General features: G+C 44.2%; 1 protein-coding gene across 1 annotated transcript; it reads right to left on the bottom strand.

Moving 5' to 3' along the window:
- Nucleotides 1–263: 263 nt before the first annotated feature.
- LOC147984898 (uncharacterized) lies at nt 264–7423 on the bottom strand. The gene is made up of 4 exons (XM_087541309.1): nt 7343–7423; nt 6262–7300; nt 1252–1311; nt 264–283 (listed from the first exon to the last, which is right to left on the bottom strand). The coding sequence occupies exons 1-4, from the start codon at nt 7421–7423 to the stop codon at nt 264–266; spliced, it is 1200 nt and encodes a 399-aa protein (XP_087397435.1).
- Nucleotides 7424–26490: the final 19067 nt, after the last annotated feature.

The following is a 26490-nucleotide window of genomic DNA, read 5'->3' as shown; positions in this document are numbered from 1 at the left end:
CAAACCTCGAAGGATTAGAGTCTCTGTGCTTACCGTGCTAGTCCCTGGATTGAACTCGCTAGCCCACATAGTATAGATGAATACCAGAATAGCAAGTGCATCATTTATTACATCGTATGATCCAGAATATATAAAATAAAACAATCTGCATAGCACTTGGCTAGCTTTATTCAATCAAACATCGGAAAGTACAGAAAATAACGATGAGTCCCATCATAGCCCACTGGCGACGCTGAGTGCAGACTCGCGACCCTAACGATACCTTACTCTTCGTCAGAATATCCTGCACCATGAGACGTTGCAGCCATATAGGTCAATACTTGGAATGTATTGGCAAGTTACATAGGAATAATAATAAAGCAGACCTACATGTATATGCATAGTACAACAAAGGAAGGCTTGGGGGTTTATTTTTGCAAAAAGCTGATTTTATCCTAATAACTACCTAATAGTCAAATTTTTATTTAGTTCTTTTATTACTAAAATTAAATGCACAAGGTTGAGTTCGCGAAATCAACTCCAACCTACCCTTTATTAAGTTGCCCAACAAATTTATTAAGTGTCACATCTGTCAAGATCATCGAACAACTGTAATGGCGTAGTCGCTCAAATTTACCCATAACCAGGGGCACGACTAATCATAATTAGTTTTAATACTCTGCAGAGTTTAGTACGCTTTACCCAGTGGACCCAATCCGAAGATTGAGACAAAGTCTTTTAGAAGAGGATCCCTTAACCACCTGACGGCCACATCCCACCTACATATGCTACATCTGTCGACACAGTCTGGGCAAGGGTACCAACAACTGATCAACTAAGCCAGAGCCCATATAGCCAGTGGCCGCACATGGAAGCTACTAGTCACTAAGTCTATCTGATCTTTTTGAACCTGGGCGGCATTCCACTTAGGGTGCACTCTCATGAGCGCATGGCCTTAGAAAACGTGCAAGACCCCATGATGCCTTCCCTCAACACCAAGCAATACCACTTCCGCCCAGAGGTGAGTTAAATCCTGAGTTACTACTCAATTTGTTAAATATATATAATCCTCACATAAACTCAATGAATACATGAACCACCCCTGTCTACAAAGCATAGCAACCTACGACTACCACGATTTGCAAAGACGGGAAGATAGCTCATCAGCATAGCAAAAATAATATAGTATTCCTATACATGCATATATTCATAGTGTGATATAACTACATGCATAGAAAACAATAGGTAAAGGATGATCAACATGTAACTTGCCTTGGTTCTGGTTCAGAAAGTCACACTCCTGACAATAGCTCGCGTCGCACTCCGGACAATCTACACGTTTCACACAATTCAACAATCAATCACCGGAACCCGAAAAGAACCAAAACAAAACCAACAGAAAGAAAATCATTTTTAAAACTCAACAACAGAAGCTTAACATCACCTAAAATGCACTACGGTCACCATGCAAAAGGAATCACTCGATTCCGATAAACGGTTTGAGAGTTATGGCCTCCGGAAGGTTTAATTCAAATTCAAACGAATTCAAATTTCAACAGAGCAAACATGTGCAAATTCGGTACTGTCACGAAGGGATGATTTTTGTTAGTGCACAGGAAAAAGAATTACCTAAATTGGTTATACAGAATAGAAGTTATAGCTAATTGAAGTTAGAGGAAGAATCTGAAAAAATAACATAAAACAGCAACAGAAAACTCCTGAGCGCTGTAGCGAACTCCTGTGCGTGTCTTGTAGAAAGGTGCCAAGTTGCGGCGTCCGATTGGCTGGGCGCGTGTGCTCACCCAAAACAGAGGAAAACGATGGCGGCGGTCGGGCGGCGGCGGCGGCGCTCCTCCGGCGACTCTCCGATGATGGGGAAGTGACGGACGGGTGTGGCGCTGAGTGGCAGAGGCGTTGGTGAGGTTAAAGGGCGACGGGGCGTCCTCGAACGGCGGTGGCGAAGACGTGAAATCCGGCGAGCTTCGGTGAAGTCGGCCGGCTTGTTCCTCTCCCTCTGCTGCGTTTTCGGCAACAAAAAGACGGCAGGCGAGGGCGGCTTCGAACGAGGAATTGAGTGGAGCAGGCGGCGCGGGTCTGAGAGTTCTTATGGCGGTCAAATCGCCTGGCAAATGGCAGCGGTCAGCGATGCTTCTCGCGAGATGCGTTTCGACGGAGAAGATCGAGGAGGGGGATGCGAGGTTGCCCTGGGTCTTCTTCTTGCACACGGCGGCTCGGGAGCGCTCGAGGTGGACCAGGGGCGCGGGTCGATCCAGGCCCGGCTCGGCATGTGCGCGCGCTGTGCGTGCGTCCGACCGGAGGAAGGAGATAGGTGCGGGGCCCGCTGGTCATAGAAAGGGGCGACGGGTCGGGTTACGAGCGCGGGTCGGGTGCAGCGGCTAGTGCATGTAGCGTACCGCTTCGGCAGTGGGTAGGTGGGCTGCGGTGGCGCTGGTGCTGCTGGGCCGACTGGCTGGCTGGGCCGCTGGCAGGCCGGCTCGCTGCCTTTCTCTTTTTTTTAAACACAGCAGTAGAAAACAAAATAAATAAAATAACATACCAATATAAAATGTAAATAAAAATACCTAGACACACAGTAAAAATAGCTCTACAGCTATAAACTACAGGAACACTAGTTCCTCACCTAATGAAATTTTAGAAATTCATTTTGATGCAATAGGCCACTCAAACAGCAATAAAACAATCAAATAAAATATTTTTAAGATCACAAAAATTACCAGAACATATCAGATGAACTAGAAATAATATTCTGCACATTATGAACATTTTTAAAATAGGGGAGAAGTCATGTTATCTCCACTCCAAATAAATTGCCTTTTGTTGCATAATGATTTGAATATTCTGAAAAAGCAAATAATGCAACAAAAAGAATATGATATGCATATGAATGATCTATTAACATCCTAATTTAGGAAAATTGGGATGTTACAAACCTACCCCCCTTAAGATGAATCTCGCCCTCGAGATTCGGGCTAGTTAGCAAATAGGTGTGGGTGATCCTGCCTGAGATCTTCCTCTCGTTCCCAGATAGCTTCCTCCTCTGTATGATGATCCCACTGAACCTTGCATAACTTAATTGTCTTGGTGCGAGTAACTATCTCTGCTGTCTCCAGAATCTTAACGGGCTTTTCCTCATATGTCAAATCACTCTCCAACTGAATTGCCTCAACTGGCACCGTGTCCCTCAATGGAACATCCATCATCTCTGCATGGCACTTCTTCAACTGAGATACATGAAACACATTATGAACTCCTGACAAGGATTCTGGCAACTCCAGCTGATAAGCTACCTCTCCTCTACGCTCCAAGATCTTGTAAGGCCCCACAAAACGTAATAACTCTTAATTCCACGAAGTGGTGAAACTCTAAGATATGCACGGTCTCCTACCTCATATGTCACCTCCTTACGTTTTGCATCTGCATAACTCTTCTGTCTGGACTGTGCTATCTTCAGCCTGTCACGAATCAGCTTGACCATCTCCTCATCATCTCTGATCAAGTCTGGTCTAAAGAATTGACGCTCTCCAACCTCATCCCACATCAATGGTGTTCTGCACTTTCTACCATACAATACCTCAAACGGTGCCATCTTCAGACTAGCCTGATAACTATTATTATATGAGAACTCTGCATAAGGTAAATTATCATCCCAACTAGACCCATAGTCCAAAGCACAAGCTCTCAACATATCCTCCAAAATCTGATTTACCCCCTCTGTCTGCCCATCTGTTTGTGGATGGAAAGCTGTACTGAACTCCAGCCTGGTGCCCAAGGATTCATGCAACTGACGCCAAAATTTGGATGTGAACTGAGTACCTCTATCAGACACTACCTTCCTTGGAAATCCATGTAGACAAACAATCTTAGACATATAAATCTTTGCTAGTTGAGCACTGGTATAAGTGGTCTTTACTGGGATGAAGTGAGCAACCTTAGTCAAACGATCAACAACTACCCAAATAGAATCATAACCTGACCGAGTCCTGGGTAGACCTATAATGAAATCCATACCAATCTCACCCCACTTCCAATCAGGTATAGGCAATGGCTATAACAAACCTGCCGGTCTCTGATGTTCTGCTTTAACCCTTTGGCACACATCACATGTCGCAATATGTCCCGCAATTTCCCTCTTCAGGCTAGGCCACCAAAATCTTTCCCTCAAATCCAAATACATCTTAGTATTACCTGGGTGAATAGAATAAGGTGAATCATGCGCCTCCTGAAGAATCAACTTCCTGATATCTGCATCTTGAGGTACACAAATACGCTTCTCAAACCATATGGCTCCATGTTCATCCTCACGGAAACCTTCTGCCTTACCTTTAAACATATTCTCCTTTATCTCAGCAATCTCCTTATCATTCTTTTGAGCTTCTCTGATCCTGTCAAGAAAAGTAGGCTTTACCTCAAGTGTTGCTAAATAACCCTTAGGAACCATCTCCAACCTGAGATTCCTGAGCTGTTCACATAACTCGGGTGGCATATTATCAATATTAACTGCATTAGCATGGCTCCTACGACTCAATGCATCAGCAACAACATTAGCCTTAATAGAATGATACTACACATTCAAATCATAATCCTTAATAAGCTCCAACCATCTCCTCTGCCTGAGGTTCAAATCCTTCTGAGTAAAAATATACTTCAAGCTCTTATGATCAGTAAATATATCACAATGATTACCAATAAGATATTCCCTCCAAGTTTTCAATGCATGCACAACTGAGGCTAACTCCAAATCATGTGTAGGATAATTGTGCTCGTGATTCTTAAGCTGACGTGAAGCATAAGAAACAACTTTACCTTCCTGCATCAAAACACTCCCAAGTCCTTGACGAGAAGCATCACAATATACCTGGAAGTCCTTATGTATATCCGGTAGAGTTAAGACTGGTGCTGTAACCAAATGCTGCTTCAATTCCTGAAAGCTGGCTTCACATTCATCAGTCCAAACAGACTTCTTTTCCTTCAATAATTCAGTCATAGGCTTTGCAATCTTGGAAAATTTCTCAATAAACCTCATGTAATAACCTGCAAGGCCCAAAATGCTGCGAATCTCTCCAACTGTCGTGGGTGTCTCCCACTCTGTAACTGCAGCAACCTTAGATGGATCAACTGCAACTCCATTACCTGACACAACATGTCCAAGGAATGCTACCTCATCCAGCCAAAACTCACATTTGCTGAACTTGGCATACAGCTGATGTTCCCTTAGTTTCTCCATTACCAAACGCAAATGCACCTCATGCTCTTGCTTATTCTTGGAGAACACCAATATATCATCAAAGAAAACAACCACAAATTTATCCAAGAACTCCATAAACACCTTGTTCATCATATTCATGAAGTATGCAGGGGCGTTAGTCAATCCAAATGACATAACAGTATATTCATACAACCCATACCTCGTAGTAAAAGCAGTCTTTGGAATATCTTGCTCATGAATCTTCAATTGATGATAACCAGAACGAAGGTCAATCTTAGAAAACACAGTAGCTCCCTCCAACTGGTCAAATAGATCATTTATCATAGGCAATGGATACTTATTCTTAATGGTTACCTCATTCAGAGAACGATAATCAACACACATCCTCAAGGTCCCATCCTTCTTCTCCACAAACAAAACTGGAGCTCCCCAAGGTGATGAACTTGGGCGAATAAATCCTTGTGCCTGCAATTCTCTTATCTGCTTCTTCAATTCTTCCAACTCTTTAGGAGGCATTCTATACGGTGTCTTTGCAATAGGTCCAGTGCCTGGTATTAAATCAATCAGAAACTCAATATCTCTATCTAGTGGCATACCTGGCAACTCCTCTAGAAACATATCTAGATAATCTCTCACAACTGGCACCTCTTCCAGGCTACCCCCCTTAAGAGAGTTCACCTGCACCTGATTACGCTTATACTTACACACATATTTGATCCTCTTCCCTCCTGGTGCACTGAGAGTAATAGATCGACTGGCACAATCAATACGACCTTTATATAACTACAACCAATCCATACCCGAAATAATATCCAAACCTTGTGACTTCAATATAATCAAATCCGTAGGAAACTCATGCTTCCCTATAGACAAAGTCAACTGATGACAACCAACACCTGCTATCATCTCAGCTCCTGGGGAACTCACTCTAATAGGCATGCTAAGTGTTTTGGTTGGCAATCCATGTTTATCAACAAATACCCTCGAAATAAATGAATGTGATGCACCAGTATCAAAAAGAACAACTGCAGGTACTGAGTTAATCAAGAACTTACCAATCACTGCATCAAGTTCATTGTAAACCTCCTCCACATTGACATGATTTACATGACCCTTTTTGAAGGGGTTTGGCTTGTTGACTCCTGAATTCTTCGCCCCAGGGCATTCTGTGGCATAGTGCCCCATTGCCTTACACCTGAAGCACTGCACCTGACTCAAATCCCTTGGCGCACGTGTAACCTGGTGGTTCTGGTTATTGTTCCCTCCATTGCCATTACCATTTCCATTACCATTACCTCTGCCATTGCCGTTGTTACTCTTGTGCCCATTATTATGATGGTGGCCATTATGGTTGTGGCCATTCCCTCCATGATGATTATGATCATTACCTCCATGATGAATATGTCCATTACCTCCATGATGATTATGTCCATTACCTCCATTTCCATGATATGAAGTGCGTGGTTTCTGCTGTGGTCCTGAATTATACCTGTTATTGTTGTTGTACTTCCTCTTGTGATTCTCTATGGCATGTTGCTTTCCCTCCAACACAATGGCCTTATCAATTAGTTCCCGACAATTCTTAAAAGTGGCCACTATCAACTGAAGGCTCAAGTCATCATTTAGGCCCTCCAAAAATTTCTCCTGCCTAGCTGCATCAGTGTTAACATCATTAGGAGCATAGCGTGCAAGATTATTAAATTCCTCCACATAAGCATTAACTGTGCGGCCTCCCTGGCGCAAATTGCGAAACTCCTTCTTTTTCAGACTCATAGCACCAGCAGACACATGTGCAACACGAAAAGCATCCTGAAACTGAGGCCATGTGATAGTAGCAATGGGATAAGTGACCAAGTAATTGTCCCACCAAGCTGTAGCATGACCCTCCAACAAATGTGAGGCAAACCTCACCCTCTCTGCATCAGTGCATCCAACCGTCTCCAGGTTCCTATTGACTGCACGGAGCCAATCATCAGCCACAATAGGTTCAGGGTAACTGGAGAACCTCTGAGGATTCAACCTCAAGAACTTGGTAAGCATATCCAGAGGTGGCGGTGGCGGCGGATTGTTGTTGTTATTGTTGTTGTTCTGGTTCTGATTTAGCAACTAGATCAACTGGGCCTGTCCCTCGATAACCTGCTGTATGTATGGTGGTACTCCATTGCCATTATTTTCTCCTCCTGTAGTATTGCGTCTAGTATCACGCCTTGGCGGCATCTGGTGGGCAAGCATAGATGAGTTATAGATATAATAGGGCCAGGGCTATGTATATATATAAATATATTCTACCCATATGCATAATATGATCAAGCCAACAAAACACAACAACGAATAGCACCAACAAACAAACAACAAACAATATGGTAATATTTTATATATATATATAGTCGAATAATTTCGACACTAAGCAATTTAACAAACAACTATCAATCAAGCAAACAATCTAGTATCTTCATACTACGAAAGTGGGCATAATTAGATACGCTAACACGATAACGTTGCAATATAAAACAAACATGAATGGTGGTCTCAGCACTAGTTCCTACTTAACTGTTCAAGATACTTGAGGGGTTTACTAATAAACAGTAAAAAGTATACCTAGTTTATAAAATAACTTTCACTCCTATGGCTTTTCTAATCCATTGTCTAGGGTCACGTCCTACAGTCAACACACTGCTCTGATACCATCTGTAACGACCAAACCTCGAAGGATTTGAGTCTCTGTGCTTACCGTGCTAGTCCCTGGATCGAACTCGCTAGCCCACGCAGTATAGATGAATACCAGAATAGCAAGTGCATCATTTATTACATCGTATGGTCCAGAATATATAAAATAAAACAATCTGCATAGCACTTGGCTAGCTTTATTCAATCAAACAGTCGAAAGTAGCAGAAAATAATGATGAGTCCCATCATAGCTCACTGGCGATGCTGAGTGCAGACTCACGACCCTAACGGTACCTTACTCTTTGTCAGAATATCCTGAAACATGAGACGTTGCAGCCATATAGGTCAATACTTGGAATGTATTCGAAAGTTACACAGGAATAATAATAAAGCAGACCTACATGTATATGCATAGTACAACAAAGGAAGGCTTGGGGGTTTCTTTTGCAGAAAGCTGATTTTATCCTAATAACTACCTAATAGTCAAATTTTTATTTAGTTCTTTTTTTACTACAATTAAATGCACAAGGTTGAGTTCGCAAAATCAACTCCAACCTACCCTTTATTAAGTTTCCCAACAAATTTATTAAGTGTCACATCTGTCAAGATCATCCAACAACTGTAATGGCATAGTCGCTCAAATTTACCCATAACCGGGGGCACGGCTAATCATGATTATTTTTAGTACTCTGCAGACTTTAGTACGCTTTACCCACTGGACCCAATCCGAAGATTGAGACAAAGTCTTTCAGAAGAGGTTCCCTTAACCACCTGGCGGCCACATCCCACCTACATATGCTACATCTGTCGACATAGTCTGGGCAAGGGTTCCAACAACTGATCAACTAAGCCAGAGCCCATATAGCCAGTGGCTGCACATGGAAGCTACTAGTCACTAAGTCTGTCTGATCTTTTTGAACCTGGGCGACATTCCACTTCGGGTGCACTCTCATGAGCGCATGGCCTTAGAAAAGGTGCAAGACCCCATGATGCCTTCCCTCAACACCAAGCAATACCACTTCCGCCCAGAGGTGAGTTAAATCCTGAGTTACTACTCAATTTGTTAAATATATATAATCCTCACATAAACTCAATGAATACACGAACCACCCCCGTCTACAAAGCATAGCAACCTACCACTACCATGATTTGCAAAGACGGGAAGATAGCTCATCGGCATAGAAAAAATAATATAGTATTCCTATACATGCATATATTCATAGTGTGATATAACTACATGCATAGAAAACAATAGGTAAAGGATGATCAACATGTGACTTGCCTTGGTTCTGGTTCAGAAAGTCACACTCCTGACAATAGCTCGCGTCGCACTCCGGACAATCTACACGTTTCACACAATTCAACAATCAATCATCGGAACCCGAAAAGAACCAAAACAAAACCAACAGCAAGAAAATCATTTTTAAAACTCAACAACAGAAGCTTAACAGCACCTAAAATGCACTACGGTCACCATGCAAAAAGAATCACTCGATTCCGATAAACGGTTTGAGAGTTATGGCCTCCGGAAGGTTTAGTTCAAATTCAAACGAATTCAAATTTGAACAAAGAAAACATGTGCAAAGTTGGTACTGTCATGAAGGGTTGATTTTTGTGAGTGCACAGGAAAAAGAATTACCAAAATTGGATATACAGAATAGAAGTTATAGCTAATTGAAGTTAGAGGAAGAATCTAAAAAAAACAGCAACAGAAAACTCCTGAGCGCTGTAGCGAACTCCTGTGCGTGTCCTATACCAAGGTGCCAAGTGGCGGCATCCGATTGGCTGGGCGCCTGTGCTCACCCAAAACAGAGGAAAACGATGGCGGCGGTCGGGCGTCGGCGGTGGCGCTCCTCCGGCCACTCTCCGGTGATGGGGAAGTGACGGACGGGTGCGGCGCTGAGTGGCGGAGGCGTTGGTGAGGTTAAATGGCGACGGGGCGTCCTCGAACGGCGGTGGCGAAGACGTGAACTCCGGCGAGCTCTGGTGAAGTCGGCCGGCTTGTTCCTCTCCCTCTGCTGCGTTTTCGGCAACAAAAAGATGTCAGGCGAGGGCGGCTTCGAGCGGGGAATCGAGTGGAGCAGGCGACGCGGGTCTGAGAGTTTTTACGGCGGTGAAATCGCCCGGCGAATGGTGGCGGTCGGCGATGCTTCTCGCGAGATGCGTTTCGCCCTAACCAGAGCGTGCGGCGACGGAGAAGATCGAGGAGGGGGATGTGAGGTTGCCCTGGGTCTTCCGCTTGCACACGGCGGCTCGGGAGCGCTTGAGGTGGACCAGGGGCGCGGGTCGATCCAGGCTCAGCTCGGCATGTGCGCGCGCTGTGCGTGCGTCCGACCGGAGGAAGGAGATAGGTGCGGGGCCCATTGGTCATAGAGAGGGGCGGCGGGTCGGGTTACGAGCGCGGTTCGGGTGCAGCGGCTGGTGCGTGTAGCGTACCGCTTCGGCAGCGGGTAGGTGGGCTGCGGCGGCGCTGGCGCTGCTGGGCCGGCCGGCTGGCTGGGCCGCTGGCTGGCCGGCTCGCTGCCTTTCTCTTTTTTTAAACAACAGGAGAAAACAAAACAAATAAAATAACATACCAATATAAAATCTAAATAAAAATACCTAGACACACAGTAAAAATAGCTCTACAGCTATAAACTACAGGAACACTAGTTCCTCGCCTAATGAAATTTTAGAAATTCATTTTGATGCAATAGGCCACTCAAACAGTAATAAAACAATCAAATAAAATATTTTTAAGATCACAAAAATTACCAGAACATATCAGATGAACTGGAAATAATATTCTGCACATTATGAACATTTTTAAAATAGGGGAGAAGTCATGTTATCTCCACTCCAAATAAATTGCCTTTTGTTGCATAATGATTTGAATATTCTGAAAAAGCAAATAATGCAACAAAAAGAATATGATATGCATATGAATGATCTATTAACATCCTAATTTAGGAAAATTGGGATGTTACATAGCAAGTTGCGGTGTGAGCTAAATATCCTAGAATCTTTGAATGTTCTTTGAAAAGGACACTCATCCTAACACTTACGCAAAATTGATGACTTAGATGTGCAACACATGAAGAAACATTTTTTCTTCAATCAATGAAGAATAACACTCTAAGTGTGAAGAAATTAACGAAGAATTGATTCTCAGAACCCTACGATAATTGTATGCGGTGTCTGAAATCATCATTCTTATACGGTGGGTCACGCCACCACCAAAAGTTGAAATTCCTCAGTTGTTCATATTCTTCAACTTTGCATTGTCTTCACTGTTTCCGTCGTTTTTCTTCATTGGCTATATATATTTATGAGTTTAAGTCCTCTACAACATTCACTTATTGCTAATTCTTCAAGTTGGTTTTTCTGCTAAGTGAATGTGATCGGACCCTTTCCCCCTCTATGCTATACTCAACCCAATCTGTTCACAAATTCTTCATGTGCATTCTATTTGAAACTCGTTCAAAATCATCACTGTGTCCTTGTCAGCTGAAGAAATTGCGGACGAAACTTTAAAACCAATCTTATCTAAATTTTCGGCTTTGCCGCTCAAACCGTTCTGCATCCCACGATACACTTATCCTTTCACCCACGATCGCACACGATCTCCACCTCTCAGTACATGGGTGACACATGTCAAGCGAATGAGAAGGGTCAGGGGCACGTTTGCCCAATTTCTTCGGGCGAATAGTTTTTCACCGTGGCTATAAATACCCCTCTTCCCCTTCCTCACTTCTTTTACTCCGCTCGACCTCTCTCCAGCTCGAGCTTCTCAAACCCTAGCGCCGCCGCTACTTCATCGTCGCCGGTGAGGAAGAGCTTCACTGCCTCGACCTCGTCGCCGCCGTACTCGCGCCGGCCGCGGAAATCTTCACTCCACCGCCGTAGCCGTCTTCCTCTGCCGAGTTAGGGCGTGGAAGATCTACACAGACGAACTTCCCTCTCGACCTCATTGTTCATCGTGTTCTTCATCCAGGGTAATTAAAAGTTACTTTTACTGCCCTCATTGATTCGAATAATTATCTACAAAATCTTCAAAGGTGTTTTTCTTCATATCTTCACACACTAAATCACCTCACATATCATTTGTTCTTGATTTGTTTATCTAAGCTATGTTTTTCTTCAAGATTCTTCAAATGTGTGGATTCTTGATCTACACATCTCTGGAACCTAAGACAAAGAACGCTTAGTGAAATTCTTCAAGACTTACCTGGTCAAATTCCTCAAACTTGTTCTTTATAAAACCTTCTGAGAACGCATATGACCTCTCCAAATTCCTCGCAACTATACTCTGTTCATAGGTACTCATGTCAGCTGCTGAATCACTAGGTTCTCATCAACTTAACTCATTTGCAGCGTTCCTCGAAGAAAAGTTGCATACTTCTTCAAAAAATTCAATTGTTCAAATTCCTCAACTTAAGAAAATGGCTAAGGTAAGAAGCCACAGAAAGGAGGAAAGAGGGCTGAGGTCAACACAGCGTTTGAAATTCCTGATGACATATACAAGGATTACTGCACTCCTGATGAGGCCAAGTTTGGAAAAGAGGACAAAAATCAGTGCAAGGTGCGCATACAGAGGATAGAAAGGAGATGGGTAAGAGAGTGGAGGGAGTACAGGTATGTTACTCCCAAGTACATGAAGAAATTCGCACTCAATCCTCCATGCCCAAGACCTCCATTGGCACCTGGCCAAATAGCTGATCCCACCAGGCTGAAGTGCGGTGAGGACTATCCTGATGAATGGGGCCAAGCGCCAAGCCAAGTTGGCTAAGCAAGCCAGAGAAGCAGTGAGGAAATTCAATGAAGACTCTGCTGAGGCCTCTGCTGTAAAGCCGAAGAAGGCTATGTCAAAGAAGCCTGCGCACAAGCCAAGTGCTTCACCAACAGTGCCCTCAAGGCCAAGTTCCTCAGCAATGCCCTCACGGCCAGAATCCTCAAAGCCCTCACGGCCAATTCCTCATGCTGCTCCTGCTCCTCAAAAGTCCTCAGCTCCTCCGCCAAAATCTTCGGCCGCTCCGACAAAGTCCTCTGCACCTGTGCATCTCGCCATGTGTCAAAGGAACACAGGCGTCTCAATTGCCTGAGGAGCTTCAGCTAGTTCCTCAGCTGCACCAAATTTTTCAATGGGACCCTCTCTACTAAAGACAAAGGCCACTGCTGGACGAGGTCCTTGCCCTAGTCCTCAGAAGAAGCAGGTCGCCTTCCAAGTGTCGTCTGAAGAAGATGAAGCTAATGATGATGAACTTCCTGAAATCATCAGAGATAGGCAAGTCAGGGCCGCTAGAGCCAAGGGAACAGATGTGCCACTGCTTTTGGATCCCTAGTTGATCCTCGAATACATTGATGTTTGGCACAAGAACCCCAACACTACCATGCCTGATTTCAAGCTGACTCCTGGCCAAAGTCACATGCTGACCCACTTCATTCAAAAAGAAAAATGGAAATTTGAGAAGGCCAAGCAGATCAAGAAAGCGCAGTACAGGAAGGAGCGCTATCTGAAGAAAAACGTTGTCTCTATGACAACTGAAGAACTTGTCGCTATTCAAACTAAGATCAAGAAACTCAGTGATGAATTTGACACATACCGCGCTGATTGGCTTGGAGCCCAGGTTCGTTTTGTAAGACTTGCTGATAACTTCACTTCCAATGTTGCTGCCCCCAACGCAACAGGAAATTCCTCAGGCTGAAGCATCTGCTCAGCCGACTGAAGAACATGCCAGCACCGTTGATGAAAATCAGGCTGCTGAAGAAAATGTGAGTTCCAGGGCTGATGACTGCATTCCAGCCGCTGAAGAAATTGCCAGGGCAACCGCTAGTGGTGCGCCTGAAGAAACTGAAGAAATCAGGGCAACTTCATCAGTTGTGCCTGAAGAAAATCAACCAGATTCCTCTGCTCCTCCTGCGCCAACACCAACTCTGATCCTTCCATATGCATCAGATGTGAAGATGACTAAGGTTGCAGAGCGTGCAACAGTGAAGAAAAGGAAAGCATCAGCTACTTCAGATTCTTCAACTCCGAAGAAGATGAAGCCTTTCACCAGTTCATTTGCTAATCCCATTGATGTTGTTTCGATCTCAACCATGCCATCAAAGGACCTTGTTCCTTTTGGTGAAGAATATGATATCCCTGTCAGATTTGATGAAGAAAATCATTCTGCTACTTCGTCAGAGCAGATTGATGAAGAAATTGAAATGGATATGATCCCTTCAACACCTATTATCTCCTCGCCTATGCCTCAGTTCACAGCTAAAGAGGCTGGCGCTGAAAATGGAAGATGAAGATATGGACGTTGGCTGCTCCACACCTGTGATGAGTGATGAATTCTGGGAAAGTCAGCATCCAAACTCTCCAATGTTCACACCGTTGCAGCAAAGACCTCGGTCCCCTGCACAAACTGTTCAAATGGGCTCTGAAGAAACTCACCCCACTTCATCTGTACGTGAGGAAATTCCAGCCACTAGTGCTGAAGAAACTGCTGCCGCTGAACATCTGAAGACATAGACTGCCACTGAAGATGAACCAGAAATTCCTCAGCCTGAAGAACCTGAGATTGCGATTCCTGAGGTCGTGATGCAACTCACTGATACTCCTCTGTCCAAGCCAAAGGATCCATTCTCACGCAAGCAAAAGTTCAATGCTGATGATTTCTTCGGCGAGCACGTATTCTTCGAAGACTACAACCCATATGATTCTGCTCGTACAAAGAAGAGGCGTTTCTGGACTGCTAGTCAAGCAAATTTCTATTCCTTAGTGATGTTCAACAAAGAGAAAATCTTCTACCATGAGCACATTCCTCACATGGATATGGAATCTCTGCCGTGTTTCGTGCCAGTCCTCAGTGTTCTTCACGATGCTGGACTGTTAAACTTTTGCTCTGACATCTGTGATTGGAATGAAGAACTAATTCTTCAATTTTATGCGACGCTGCACATCACAGGGGATTCTGAAGATGTGAATTCATGGGTGCTGGACTGGATGTCTGAGAACACTCACTACACAGCACTAGCTACTGAATTGCTTCGTGCCTTACCACTCAGTCCTCCCCTTGAAGAAGCTCATTGCATGTACAGTGAACCTGAGCTTACAAATCACTACATGCATGTTCTGATGAAACCTTTGAAGCCAGGTCAGGCCCCACGAAAAAAATTCCTCGTGAAGGAATTACTTTATGTGCCCAGAACTGTCTATCGTATTCTTACAAGGACAATGAGTCCTATCAAAGGCCATGACTCATCAGATGAGGAAATTGTTGGCATCATGAAGAATCTAGTATTCAACATCGTTCATGGCATTCCTGTCAATTATCATGATTTCTTCATGAGGACTCTGGCAAATGTTGCACTGTCTCCGTTTGAGTTGAAGCCTTATGCACCTTGGATTATGAGATTCCTTAGGACAAGGTCTTCACTCAACTACAAAGCTGATTTTCAGAATCACCTCTGCTACTTGCCCCCAATTGAAGTCCTCAAGCGGACCTATTCCTCCGTTGATGAAAAGGGCAAGGCACCAGCTGTTATAGATGAAGGCATTCATGCATTGGATGGACAGTTTCGCAAAGCTACCTCTTATTCCACCAATGATGACTCTGCCACACATGACTCTTCCAATGCACTCAAGTCTACTCCTCAAGCCACTGCTCCTCGTGTGATGACTGATCGTGAGCTTCTGCTTAGTCTTCACTAGAAGGTGGATCGAAATCATAAATGGGTTAAGCGTCAGTTTGGTTCATTTCTTCACAACATGACTGCTACACACAATGCAGTGAAGAAAAACCATTACTACCTCCATGAAGTCTTCGATCGCACCTGGGCAATATTGTCACATCTGTATGGTGAAGAAGATCTGAAGAAAATGGGTCTCAAGGAAGATTTTAACTGGTCTGCACCTCCACCGAAGAAATTCAAGAAGGTCAAGGTTCCTTCCTTGGTGGCCAGCTCATATTCTTCATCGCGCGACACTGATGAGAATGAAGACTTGGACGACACTGGGGCTGGCCCTACTACGACAAATGACCCCAACAACGCTGGCGCTCCTTCATCAACTTGATATTCTTCAGGGGTGTTAGTCCTCATAATCGATCCTTTTGGTCATTTGATGACAAAGGGGGAGAATTTTGAGTTTGTCTTCAAGCGGGTCTTTCTATTTGGGCGTTTCTTTTTAAGTTACAACTCTCGTTCTTCTGAGACTTTATTGGACCGAGTTGTAAACTGAAACCCGATGGTGCTCTGATACTTTTGATATGTTTTTCTACATGCTTATTCCTCATATATGCTAATGCACGCATGCTGAATTACATCAGTCACCATATTTCATCATGCATTTCAAATTCTTCACTGTTATATGTGAAATGCGTGTATGAATTACAACATGTAGGGAGAGATCTCCATGCTTTAACTCTTCAAGTGTGCATTGCTTCAAAAGCAAATTCCTCACTATGCACATCTTTAGGGGGAGTTCTTCTATATCTTGCAATGAAATTCCTCAATATTAGTACTTACACTTCATATGTTTATCCCCGTTGAAAACTTAACCTATATTGTCATCAATCACCAAAAAGGGGGAGATTCTAAGTGCATCTAGTGCCCCTTAGTGATTTTGGTGTATTGAAGACTTATATGTTAAGGGACTAATGCGTTTGTGAGTGTACACAGGTCTATAAGTCTATGAGGAGTTTGATATTTACAGAGAAAGTCGACCCCTAAAAATGAAGTTCTTCGACTGAAGACTTTGGATTTCTGAAGACTTTCTGAAGACTTTGAAAGTGAAGAAATTGGTGTGACCTTGAAGACTTGGTCTTCATTCGAGGAACATGATGCGTGAAGACTTTTGTTTTCGTAGTTTCATTTTCTCTTTCTTGAGTCATAGGAAACACCGTACTATTAAAGGGGGTTGAGGAAATACTAAGGAAAAATTTCCATGTGATGCTCAACTCAAAATCTTACACCTACCAATCCCTTCGAGTGAAAGTATTGGAAATCTCATATAGTCCAGTCATATTCTTCAGTGACAGAGATGAAGTTCTTCTGGCCTCTGAGGAATTTGTTCTGACTGAGGAGTTAGGAATTCGCCAGTGCGGATTGCCTACACAGTGAGGAACATGATAGCCCTCAGGATTTTGCTACTCAAAATTCCGACCGTTGCTGTGCTATGCGCCAGCTGTTCCAAAATATCTATCCACCTAACGGTCATATCATTGAAGGGCATTTATGTCTTATCATGTCCGGCTGCTCCCTAGGCTATAAATAGCCGCCCCCTACAACCACTAGCTGGTTGGCTGCTCCGAGAGAAACTGACACTTGTCCTTTGAGAGCAACCCATCCTCCGAGGACTTTGAGCGAAAATCATCAAGTGACGAAAAACCCAAACCCAAACACCTACAAACTCCATGTGATTGAGCATCACTGAAGAGATTGATGCTGCGTGGATCCGACGCTTGTTACCTTTGAAGACTGTGCTTCTTCCATACGGTTAGGCGCCGAGTGACCAAGTTTGTGAAGGTTCGGAAGTCACCTGAAGACTTACCACGAATGATTGGACGAGGTCTGTGTGACCTTAGTTCAAGGAGAATACGGTGAGGACTTGGTGTCCTGAGCTGCGTGTTCAGGACTGGGTGTCCGGGATGGTGTGTCCTCGAGATTAAATACTCAGCCGCTCCAACCAGACGTACAGCTGAGACAGCAGTTGGAACTGGTCTACCAAGTCATTGTCTTCACCAAGCTTACTGGTTCTATTCCCTCAACTCTTTCATTTCCTCATAACTATGTTGTGTGTTTGTTCATATATGTTTTTGAAGACTTTGTCTAAAGACTTTCTCAATTTCCTCAGTTCAATTTCTCCAGTCTGTTTGTCTTCATCCGATGTTATCCTGTGCTTATGCTTCCTGTACTCTGTGCCTGTCTTCATTTCATCATGATGACTATGCTTGTATTCTGTTATGTTTACTTTTGAGTACTTATTCCGCTGCTAGTAGTTCTTCGCTAAGGATTTTCCTCACCGGCAAATTCCACAGTGAAGAATTTCATAAAAATTGCCTATTCACCCCCTCTAGTCGATATAACGCACTTTCAACCACGGGGTCCTGTTCAACCACCCCTCCATGGGCACCCCTCCACCGTCTACTGTTCATCCAGCCCTCCACACCACGGGGTCCTGTTCATCCAGAGGCAACACCACCGCTCACTGTTCATCCAACCCCCCCCCCCTGCAACGCTCTCTGTTCATCCAATCGATCGGCTTCAGTTAGTAGCAGTAGCGAAGGAATCGCTCGATCGGGTTCTGTTAACAGCCATCGATCGATCGCTCGGGTTCAGTAACGCGTAGCCTGTAGTGCAATCACTCGGGTTCAGTTAGAGCCCAATGCCTCGCTCGGGTTCAGTTAGAGCCAACGCCTCGCACACACACACGTACGTGTACGAGAGAAACACGCATCGCTCTGCCCCCGACCTCCCACCGTAACCGGGAACTCCCCGAAATTTTCCTCCCCCTCGCTTCTACCATGGTTTTTTCCGTCATGGATGGCCCAAAGAATGTCATGCAGCTGCGTCTCTGGCCCGCCCAGGACGAAAAGCCCATTTTCCGTCATGATTTTTTTGTCATAGAAGTAGGAGCCCACCACATCCATGATGATTCTGAGTTTTGTCACAATTATCATCATAGAAGTGTCATATGTATGACAGAAAAAAATTCGTTCGGCCCAAAATGTCACGGATGTGTCTTTTTTTGTAGTGATGCCTTGTGTTTTGTTCCACTCTTGCCGCCCTAGTTTCCGTCATACCGGTGTTATGTTCCTTGATTTTGCGTTCCTTACGTTGGTAGGTGTTATGGGAACCCCTTGACAGTTCGCTTTGAATAAAACTCCTCCAAAAAGGCCCAACCTTGGTTTTAAGATTTGCCACCTAAGCCTTTTTCCCTTGGGTTCTGCAGACTCAAGGGTTATCTTTATTTTAAACCCCCGGGCCAGTGCTCCTCCGAACTGATGTCTGGCCCACCCGTGTGCCCTGAGAACGAGATACGTGAGACTCCTATCGGGATTTGTCGGCACATTGGGTGGCTTTGCTGGTTTTGTTTTAACATTGTCGAAATGTCTTGTAACCGGGATTCCGAGACTGATCGGGTCTTCCCGGGAGAAGGAATATCCTTCGTTGACCGTGAGAGCTTGTGATGGGCTAAGTTGGGACACCACTGCAGGGTATAAACTTTCGAGAGCTGCGCCCGTGCTTATGTGGCAGATAGGAATTTGTTAATGTCTGGTTGTAGAGAAGTTGACACTTGACTTAATTAAAATGCATCAACCGCGTGTGTAGCCGTGATGGTATCTTCTCGGCGGAGTCCGGGATGTGAACACGGTTCTTCTGTTATGGTTGTGCGTAAGTAGATTCAGGATCACTTCTTGATCACTTCTTGATCACTTCTAGCTTCTCGATCATTGCGTTGCTTCTCTTCTCGCTCTTATTTGCGTATTTTAGCCACCATATATGCTTAGTGCTTGTTGCAGCTCCATCTCATTACCTATCCTACCCATAAGCTTAAATAGTCTTGATCTCGCAGGTGTGAGACTGCAGAGTCCTCGTGACTCACAGATACTTCTAAACAGTTGCAGGTGCCGATGATACCAGTGCAGATGACGCAACCGAGCTCAAGTGGGAGCTCGAGGAAGATCTTGACCGTTGTTTTGTTCCATTTCCTTTTGATCAGTAGTGGAGCCCAGTTGGGACGATCGGGGATCTAGCATTTGGGGTTGTCTTCTTTTATTTTGGGTCTGTAGTCGAACCTTGATTGTACTCTATATGATGTATGTTTAACTTGTTATTTGTGTGAAGTGGTGATTATAAGCCAACTCTCTATCCCTTTCTTATTCACTACATGGGATTGTGTGAAGATTGCCCCACTTGCGACTAAACCACCATGCGGTTATGCCTCTAAGTCGTGCCTCGACACGTGGGAGATATAGCCACATCGTGGGTGTTACACACCTTGCCGGGATCGCCTGCCCGGCGAGGGGGGCCCTTCTCTTGCTGATATCATGTCCCTTTGGCTCGATCTTGATGTCTGTGAGCTGTATGTTGGTTCTTAAAGTCTCTTGGTTCTTCAATCTCTGGCTTAAGGTGGTGCTCCAATCTTGATCTTGTGCCTATGCATAGTTGGGGAACATACTCGGGGTCAGTTGCACCGACAAATACCCTATCTAATCATGCCAGTTTGTAACTCCTCAATACTCCTCTACATACTTTTTCCTTGTCTCAAACGCTGCAGTTTTTGAAGTAATTCATGTTGATAATATGGTGGAACCCAAGAAGTACGCATAGCAGTTTTCAAAGCAACCCAAGTAGTAGGGATATTATCATGATATAATCTACAATGTTCAGACCAGCAAACAGAAGCAAAACTAGTGAATTCACAAACAGCAGCAGCAACACGTCTATCCTCAGAATATGTAAGGATGTGAAACATCGTTCAGTTTCTAACTCCCAAGTAAGATATACATCGGGAATGTATCTACCCTCAAACGGTGGAATATTTAATTTTAGTTTAGGAATATGGTCATAATCTCGTACCTGAGGTGGTGCTGCAGCCCTACCGTTGCGATTATATGCATGAGGTCGACCTGGTGCTGGTGGTGCTAGTGGTTGCAAATAGTTCTGATTTTGATCAACCTCATCCTCGTAATAGTGCTCCACCTCTATTGTAGTAGCAGGAGCTACATAAGCATCAACAGCAGTAGCAGTGGCACCAGAAGTTTGTCCTGGCTCAAGAGGAACATGCTATGCTTGCCCTGCTGGATCATGGCGCGGAGGTGGTTGTTGATGTTGTTACAATGGTGTAGCAGATGTAGGTGGTGGCTGTGGTAGACGTGTGAGTACTTCATCTAACTTGGCGTCCAACTTGGTGTCAATTGTCTTCTCAATGTCATCAATCCTCTCCAGTGCCTTTCCAAAACTAGCCATCACATCTACTGTTGGGGGACGCAGTATTTCAAAAAATTTCCTACTATCACGCAAGATCTATCTAGGAGATGCATAGCAATGAGACGGGAGAGTGAGTCCACGTACCCTCGTAGACCACAAGCGGAAGCGTTTAGTAACGCAGTTGATGTATTCGAATGTCTTCACGATCTAATCGAACCAAGTACCAAATGTACGTCACTTCCATGTTCACATGTTCAGCACGATGACATCCCTCGAGCTCTTGATCTAGTTGAGGACGAGGGAGAGTTCCGTCAGCACGACGGCGTGGTGACGGTGATGATGAAGTTACTAGCTCAGGGCTTCGCCTAAGCACTACGACGATATGACCGAGGTGTTAAAATATGGAGGGGGGCACCGCACACGGCTAAGAGATTGTCTGTTGTGCTTTGGGGTGCCCCTGCCCCCGTATATAAAGGAGGGAGGAGGAGGAGGCCGCCCCTAGGGGTGCGCCAAGTGTGTGGAGTCCTACTAGGACACCCAAGTCCTAGTAGGATTCCCCTCACTTTTTTTCCTTTTCCGGAGTAGCTAAGGGGGGAAAGAGAGAAGGAGTAAGAGAGGGAAAGGCGGGGTGCCCCTACCCCTTGTCCAATTCGGATTGGCAAGGGGGGGGCGCCACCTCCTATGGCCGACCCTCTCTCCTCCACTAAGGCCCATGTTGGCCCATTACCTTTCCGAGGGGGTCCGGTAATCCCCGGTACTACAAAACCATTCCGGTGTTCGAATGTAACCTTCAAATATATTAACCTTTACCTCTCGACCATTTTGAGACTCCTCGTCATGTCCGTGATCTCATCCGGGACTTCGAACAAACTTTCGCCATCAAATGACATAACTCATAATACAAATCATCATCGAACGTTAAGCGTGCGGACCCTACGGGTTCGAGAACTATGTAGACATGACCGAGACAGATCTCCGGTCAATAAACAATAGTGGAAACCGAATTCTCATATTGGCTCCTCATATTCTACGAAGATCTTTATCGGTAAAACCACATAACAACATACGTTATTCCCTTTATCATGGTATGTTACTTGCCCGAGATTCGATTGTCCGTATCATCATACCTAGTCCAGTCTCGCTACCGGCAAGTCTCTTTACTCGTTCCGTAAAACTACATATTCTAGTTGAATGTTGCTTCTGAAGCAGCGATGTACTCTTCTTCACACATAGATCCCGCCACGACGCTCTTCTTGGAACTGCACCAACTGACAGCTGCACCATTCAATATAAATACGTATCCGGTTTGTGACTTAGAGTCATCCGAATCAGTGTCAAAGCTTGCATCGACATAACCATTTACGACGAGCTCTTTGTCACCTCCATAAACGAGAAACATATCCTTAGTCCTTTTCAGGTATTTCACGATGTTCTTGACCGTTGTCCAGTGATCCACTCCTGGATTACTTTGGTACCTCCCTGCAAAACATATAGCAAGGCACACATCAGGTCTGGTACACAACATTGCATACATGATAGAACCTATGGATGAGGCATAGGGAATGACTTCCATTTTCTCTCTATCTTCTACAGTGGTTGGGCATTGAGTCTGATTCAACACCACACCTTGTAACACAGGCAAGAACCCTTTCTTTGACTGATCCATTTTGAACTTCTTCAAAACTTTATCAAGGTATGTGCTTTGTGAAAGTCCAATTAAGCATCTTGATCTATCTCTATAGTTCTTGATGCCCAATATATAAGAAGCTTCACCGAGGTCTTTCATTGAAAAATTCTTATTCAAGTATCCTTTTATGCTATCCAGAAATTCTTTATTATTTCCAATCAACAATATGTCATCTACATATAATATTAGAAATGCTACAGAGCTCCCATTCACTTTCTTGTAAATACATGCTTCTCCAAAAGTCTGTATAAAACCATATGCTTTGATCACACTATCAAAACGTATATTCCAACTCTGAGAGGCTTTCACCGGTCCATAAATGGATCGCTGGAGCTTGCACACTTTGTTACCACCTTTTGGATCGACAAAACCTTCCGGTTGCATCATATACAACTCTTCTTTAATATATCCATTAAGGAATGCAGTTTTGACATCCATTTGCCAAATTTCATAATCATAAAATGCGACAATTGCTCACATGATTCAGACAAAGTTAAGCATCGCTACGGGTGAGATGGTCAGATCATAGTCAACTCCTTGAACTTTTTGAAAACCTTTCGCAATAAGTCGAGCTTTGTAGATAGTAAAATTACCATCAGCGTCAGTCTTCTTCTTGAAGATCCATTTATTCTCTATAGCTTGCCGATCATCGGGCAAGTCAACCAAAGTCCACACTTTGTTCTCATACATGGATCCCATCTCAGATTTCATTGCCTCGAGCCATTTCTCGGAATCTGGTTTCATCATCGCTTCCTCATAGTTCATAGGTTCATCATGGTCAAGTAACATGACCTCCAAAACAGGATTACCATACCACTCTGGTGCGGATCATACTCTGGTTGACCTACGAGGTTCGGTAGTAACTTGATCAGAAGTTTCATGATCATCATTATTAGCTTCCTCACTAATTGGTGTAGGAATCGCTGGAACTAATTTCTATGATGAACTACTTTCCAATTCGGGAGAAGGTAAAATTACCTCATCAAGTTCAACTTTCCTCCCACTCACTTCTTTCGAGTGAAACTCCTTCTCTAGAAAGTATCCATTCTTAGCAATGAATATCTTGCCTTCAGATTTGTGATAGAAGGTGTACCCAACAGTCTCCTTTGGGTATCCTATGAAGACACATTTCTCTGATTTGTGTTCGAGCTTATCAGGTTGAAGCATTTTCACATTAGCATCGCAGCCCCAAACTTTAAGAAACGACAACTTAGGTTTCTTGCCAAACCACAGTTCATATGGTGTCGTCTCAACGGATTTAGATTGTGCCCTATTTAACGTGAATGCAGCCGTCTCTAAAGCATAACCCCAAAATTATATCGATAAATCAGTAAAGGACATCATAGATCGCACCATATCTAATAAAGTATGATTACGACGTTCGGACACACCATTACTCCGTGGTGTTCCAAGTGGCGTGAGTTGCGAAACTATTCCACATTGTTTCAAATGAAGACCAAACTCAAAACTCAAATATTCAACTCCACGATAGATCATAGAAACTTTATTTCTTGTTACGATGATTTTCCACTTCACTCTAAAATTCTTTGAACTTTTCAAATGTTTTAGACTTATGTTTCATTAAGTAGATATACCCATATCTGCTCAAATCATCTGTGAAGGTCAGAAAATAACGACACCCGCCGCGAGCCTCAACACTCATCGGACCACACACATCAGTTTATTATTTGCAATAAGTCAGTTGCTCGCTCCATTGTTCCAGAGAACGGAGTTTTAGTCATCTTGCCCATGAGGCATGGTTCGCAACCATCAAGTGATTCCAAAAGCCCATCGGGATGGAGTTTCTTCATGCGCTTTATACCAATGTGACCTAAACGGCAGTGCCACTAATAAGTTGCACTATCATTATTAACTTTGCATCTTTTGGCTTCAATATTATGAATATGTTTATCACTACAATCGAGATTCAGAAAAATACACCACTCGTCAAGGGTGCATGACCATAAAAGATATTACACATATAAATAGAACAACTATTATTCTCTGATTTAAATGAATAACCGTCTCGCATCAAACAAGATCTAGATATAACGTTCATGCTTAACGCTGGCACCAAATAACAATTATTTATGTCTAAAACTAATCCCGACGGTAGATGTAGAGGTAGCGTGGCGACGGCGATCACATCAAATTTGGAACCATTTCCCACGCGCATCGTCCCGTCGTCCTTAGCCAATCTTCGTTTAATCCGTAGCCCCTGTTTCGAGTTGCAAATATGAGCAACAAATCTAGTATCAAATACCCAGGCACTACTACGAGCATTAATAAGGTACACATCAATAACATGTATATCTAATATACCTTTCACTTTGCCATCCATCTTATCCACCAAATACATGGTGCAGTTCCGCTTCCAGTGACCATTCCCTTTGTAGTAGAAGTACTCAGTCTGAGGTCCAGACTTGGGCTTCTTCACTTGAACGGCAACTTGCTTGCCGTTCTTCTTGAAGTTCCCCATCTTCCCTTTGCCCTTTTTCTTGAAACTAGTGGTCTTTTTAACCATTAGAACTTGATGCTCCTTCTTGATTTCTACCTCCGCAGCCTTTAGCATTGCAAAGACCTCGGGAATTGTCTTATCCATCCCTTGCATATTATAGTTCATGACGAAGATTTTGTAGCTTAGTGGCAGTGATTGAAGAACTCTCACTACAAAAAAATACACTTCCGTGATAATACATGTTTGTCATAGTAGGTCACGTTTTCTGTCATGCATGTACATCCATGCCGATTTTATGACAGAATCAAGATAGTCATACCTGTGCTGTCGTAGAAGTGTTCCATGACATTACCAAAATTATCATCACGGAAGTGTCCACTTCCATGATGATAAATGGCGCGTCATGAAAGTGCTTTCATCAAGGGTGACCGACACGTGGCATCCACCATAACGGGTCGCCATTAAGCTATCGGGTCCGGTTTTGGATCCGATAACCCGTTAACAGCCCAGACCAATGGGGATTTTCCATGTGTAAAATTCTCATTGGCCGGAGGAAACACGTGTTGGCTCACCGTTGGGACAGATGCCATCCACTCATTGGACAGGAGGCGCCTATGATAGGCCAACACGTGGCACGACCCAATAGTGGCCCATTTCGGTGAAAAAGGCCGGCCCAGTAAAAATTAGCAGGCCGGCCCATATAAGGCCTACTTGTGTCAGGTCCATTTAAGCCCATAGCCCATATGAGATGTGCCAATTCGGCCCTTCAATGGCATGTTAAAGATTTGACACCATTGCAGCCCATCGTCAGTTCGAGCCCGTCAACAACCCGCTATATATTTGGGCTCAATATCGGCCCGATGTGATTTTGGCCTGTTAACGGCCCATTCAAGGGACGGGCCAATTTTCAGGATGTACATCTTTCGGCCTTTTAGCGACCCATTTAAATGTTGGGCCAATTTTCGGCCCGGTGTGTCTTTCAGCCTGTTGACGGCCCATAAATGAGTTGGGCCATTTGTAGTCGGACCTTAGTTTTGGCCTTTTAGCGACCCATTTAAGTGTTGGGCCAATTCCCGGCCCGGTGTGTCTTTCAGCCTGTTGACGGCCCATAAATGAGTTGGGCCATTTGTAGTCGGACCTGAGTTTTGGCCTTTTAACGACCCATGCTCTTCATGGTCCAATAACAGCCCGGTTTCTCTTTCGGCCTGCTAAAGGCCCGCAATACAGTTGGGCCATTTACTATATGACATGACTTTCGGCCTCTTAGCAGCCCATGCTCTTCATGTTCCAGTATGAGCCCGCTGTCTCTTTCGGCCTGCTAAAGGCCCACAGTATAATTAGGCCATATGTAGCCCGACCTTAGTAATGGCCTGTTAACGGCCCGTGAAATCAAATGGGCCCACCTGTCGCCCGCTTCGATGTTGGTCTGATAATGACCCGGGAGGTAAGAGGGCCGACCGTTAACTTTCGGCCTGGTAATGGCCCATTAACTTAATGGGCCCACTAAAGTTTGTACATATCTTTAGGCCGAATTAGATAATTTGACCACATTACGACGAGCAATTATGC

This window comes from Triticum urartu, chromosome 2A, assembly GCF_056163025.1.
Source record: "Triticum urartu cultivar PI428250 chromosome 2A, HENAU_Tu73, whole genome shotgun sequence".
Lineage (NCBI taxonomy): Eukaryota > Viridiplantae > Streptophyta > Magnoliopsida > Poales > Poaceae > Triticum > Triticum urartu.
Note: the sequence above shows the minus strand (reverse complement) of the source record. Positions and strands in the feature narration are given on the sequence as shown.